This window comes from Aptenodytes forsteri, unplaced genomic scaffold (assembly GCF_000699145.1).
Source record: "Aptenodytes forsteri isolate BGI_AS27 unplaced genomic scaffold, ASM69914v1 Scaffold53, whole genome shotgun sequence".
NCBI classification, from domain to species: Eukaryota; Metazoa; Chordata; class Aves; order Sphenisciformes; family Spheniscidae; genus Aptenodytes; species Aptenodytes forsteri.
Genome location: NW_008795909.1, coordinates 11,782,147 through 11,784,386, shown reverse-complemented (window position 1 = coordinate 11,784,386; position 2,240 = coordinate 11,782,147). Strand labels below are relative to the sequence as shown.

Below are 2,240 nucleotides of genomic sequence, written 5' to 3'. Positions count from 1 at the left end.
GTACCAGCACCAGGGGGTGGGAGAACCACCTGCAATGGGGGGGGCAGTTCAAAGCACCCCCAGGGGCTGTTCGCCGGTGAAAGGAGCGGGGGGGCATTTTGGGGGAGGGAGGGAAGGAGAGCAGGGGGCTCCATCCCTGGGATAGCACCCTCCCCATCTGCCCCTAGGCACAGGAGGTCCCCGGTGTGAAGATCTTCTCCTCCTCCTCCACCCTCTATTTTGCCAATGTGGAGCTGTACGCCGACGCCCTGAAGAAGAAGGTAGGAGAGCCACCAGCCCCCTGGTGCTCCCCATACCCTCCGCCTGCCGGCACCAGGGTGGCGGTGGGGCGCCTGGGGACACAGGGCTGCATTGTTTTGCAGAGCGGCATCAACGTGGACCGCCTGATCGAGAAGAAGAAGAAGGCCCTCAAGAAGCTGAAGAAACAGCAGAAGAAGGCTGAGAAGGAGAAGGCAAAGAGGCAAAAGGTGCTTCCCCGCTGCAGGGGTCCCCTCTGGTGCCACCCTGCACCGCCTCCCTGCCTGGCTCTGGCCCGCCTGCCCATGCATTCCCCAGGCTTGGTGGCCCGTGGGGCCCCCGTTCAGTCGGGGGCCACCGGGGGCCACTGGGTGAGAAGAGGCACTGGGGCAGGGCTGGGCCACAGTATCACACCCAAGGTCAGCGGGGAAAGCCAGGCCGTTAATGATTAGGTGGCGAGTCATTCATTAGCTATTTGGTGAGTTAATCAGAATTAAGAGTGAGAGCAAAGGCTGACCTGGCACCACCTAATGAGCCTGGCTCTGGAGAGTGTCATCAGGGAGAGGGGTGGGTCCCGGTGCCTCTGGAAAGAGCCCAAAAGTGGGTGAAGGTGCGAGTGAGGCACCCACTCCCGGGGCCACCCACTGCCCATGCCCTAAGGCAGCCAAAGGGCCTCGCCAGGCCCCCCTGCGCTATAGGGCAGGGCAAGCCTGGGGGGAGGTACGCTGCCTGGCCAGCAGCACCGCGGGTGCCGCCAGCCCCCGTGCAGTGAGGCCAGGACTCCTTCCCTTCCCCAGGATGGGGAGGACAGGGTTAATGGTCCGGGCGTGGCGGTGATTGAGCTGAGTGGGGCGGAGGACAGCACACCACCCGAGCCCACCCTGCGCACCCTGGGGCTGCCCCAGCCCGGCTTCCATGCCATCATCCTGGACTTCAGCCCTGTCAACTTCGTGGACACCGTCTCCATCAAGATCCTGAAGAACGTAAGGGGCCAGGGGGAGCAGGCAGGCCAGCAGCCTCGCCGAGGGCGTCCCCAGGGCCCTGCAGGGTGGCCTGATGGCTGCTGCCCGTCCCTCTTCCCGGGCGAAACGTTTTCTGCTGTTTGCAGATCTTCAGGGATTTCCGTGAGATAGAAGTGGACGTCTTCGTTGCCGGCTGCCCGGGTGAGGAGGCTCTGCAGAGCTATCAGCCCCAGCTGGGCATGCCCACCCCTTCGGGACACAGCTGCTGGCCTGGGGCTCCCTCCGTGGTGTCCCCATCCCCAGGGCTTTCCCAGGGGACAGGTGCTGCAGGTTGTCCCAGGGATCCAGTCTGAGCCCCACAGCCCCTGGCAAGGCAGCTGGATCCCTGGTGATGGCCCCAGTGCCCCTGCAGCGCAGGGGGAGGGAGGCTGGGTGAGGGGCGGTGGGCTCAGCTTGGTGCCATAGCTTCAGATGTTTCTCCCTCCACACAGTGGCCGTCCTCACCCAGCTGGAGCGGGGCAACTTCTTCAGCTCGGCCATCACCAAGCACTGCTTCTTCCCCTCGGTGCACGCCGCCATGATCCACATCAGCAGGGAGCGGCACCAGGCCTCGGTAAACACCCAGCCTCGCTGTCCCCATCACTGTGATGGAGGCGGGGCAGCCAAGCCAACCCCTCCCTGCCTGTCTCCCTTAGGTGGACCTCAGCACCAGAATGTAGCCCCGTTAGAGGAAGACGTCTCCCCGAGGAGCTGGGCAGGCAAGGCGGGCTTTACTGCCCCAACGGCACCAACTCACACGCCCCCAGGCCCGGAGGCTTTGTACCCCCACCAGCCCCTCCGGACTCCCAGAGCTGGGACCCTGCTCCGGGTGCGAGCTCCCCCTGCGATGGAGCTGCTGCAGGCCGAGGGCCCAGCGCCCTGCTCCAGCACAGGGACATTGTGCCGAGGTGCCCGCCGGGAGCCCCCGCGCAGCCCCAGCGCGGGCCTGTCCTGCCGGGCCGGGCCCTGGTTTGGGGGTCGGCAGAGGGGCCTCCGGACTCG

At 65.7% G+C, this 2,240-nt stretch overlaps 1 protein-coding gene across 1 annotated transcript in view; it reads left to right on the top strand.

Annotated features, from left to right (window-relative positions):
* The window catches only part of CELSR3 (cadherin EGF LAG seven-pass G-type receptor 3), a gene marked incomplete at its 5' end in the record, with an annotated part of 49,680 nt that overhangs the window by 44,701 nt on the left and 2,739 nt on the right, over positions 1-2,240 (top strand). Inside the window, 5 exons of the mRNA XM_019473433.1 lie at positions 168-260; positions 363-496; positions 1,049-1,220; positions 1,346-1,400; positions 1,691-1,812. Coding sequence (XP_019328978.1) covers positions 168-260; positions 363-496; positions 1,049-1,220; positions 1,346-1,400; positions 1,691-1,812 — 576 coding nt within the window. The remainder of the gene's footprint in view (positions 1-167; positions 261-362; positions 497-1,048; positions 1,221-1,345; positions 1,401-1,690; positions 1,813-2,240) is intronic.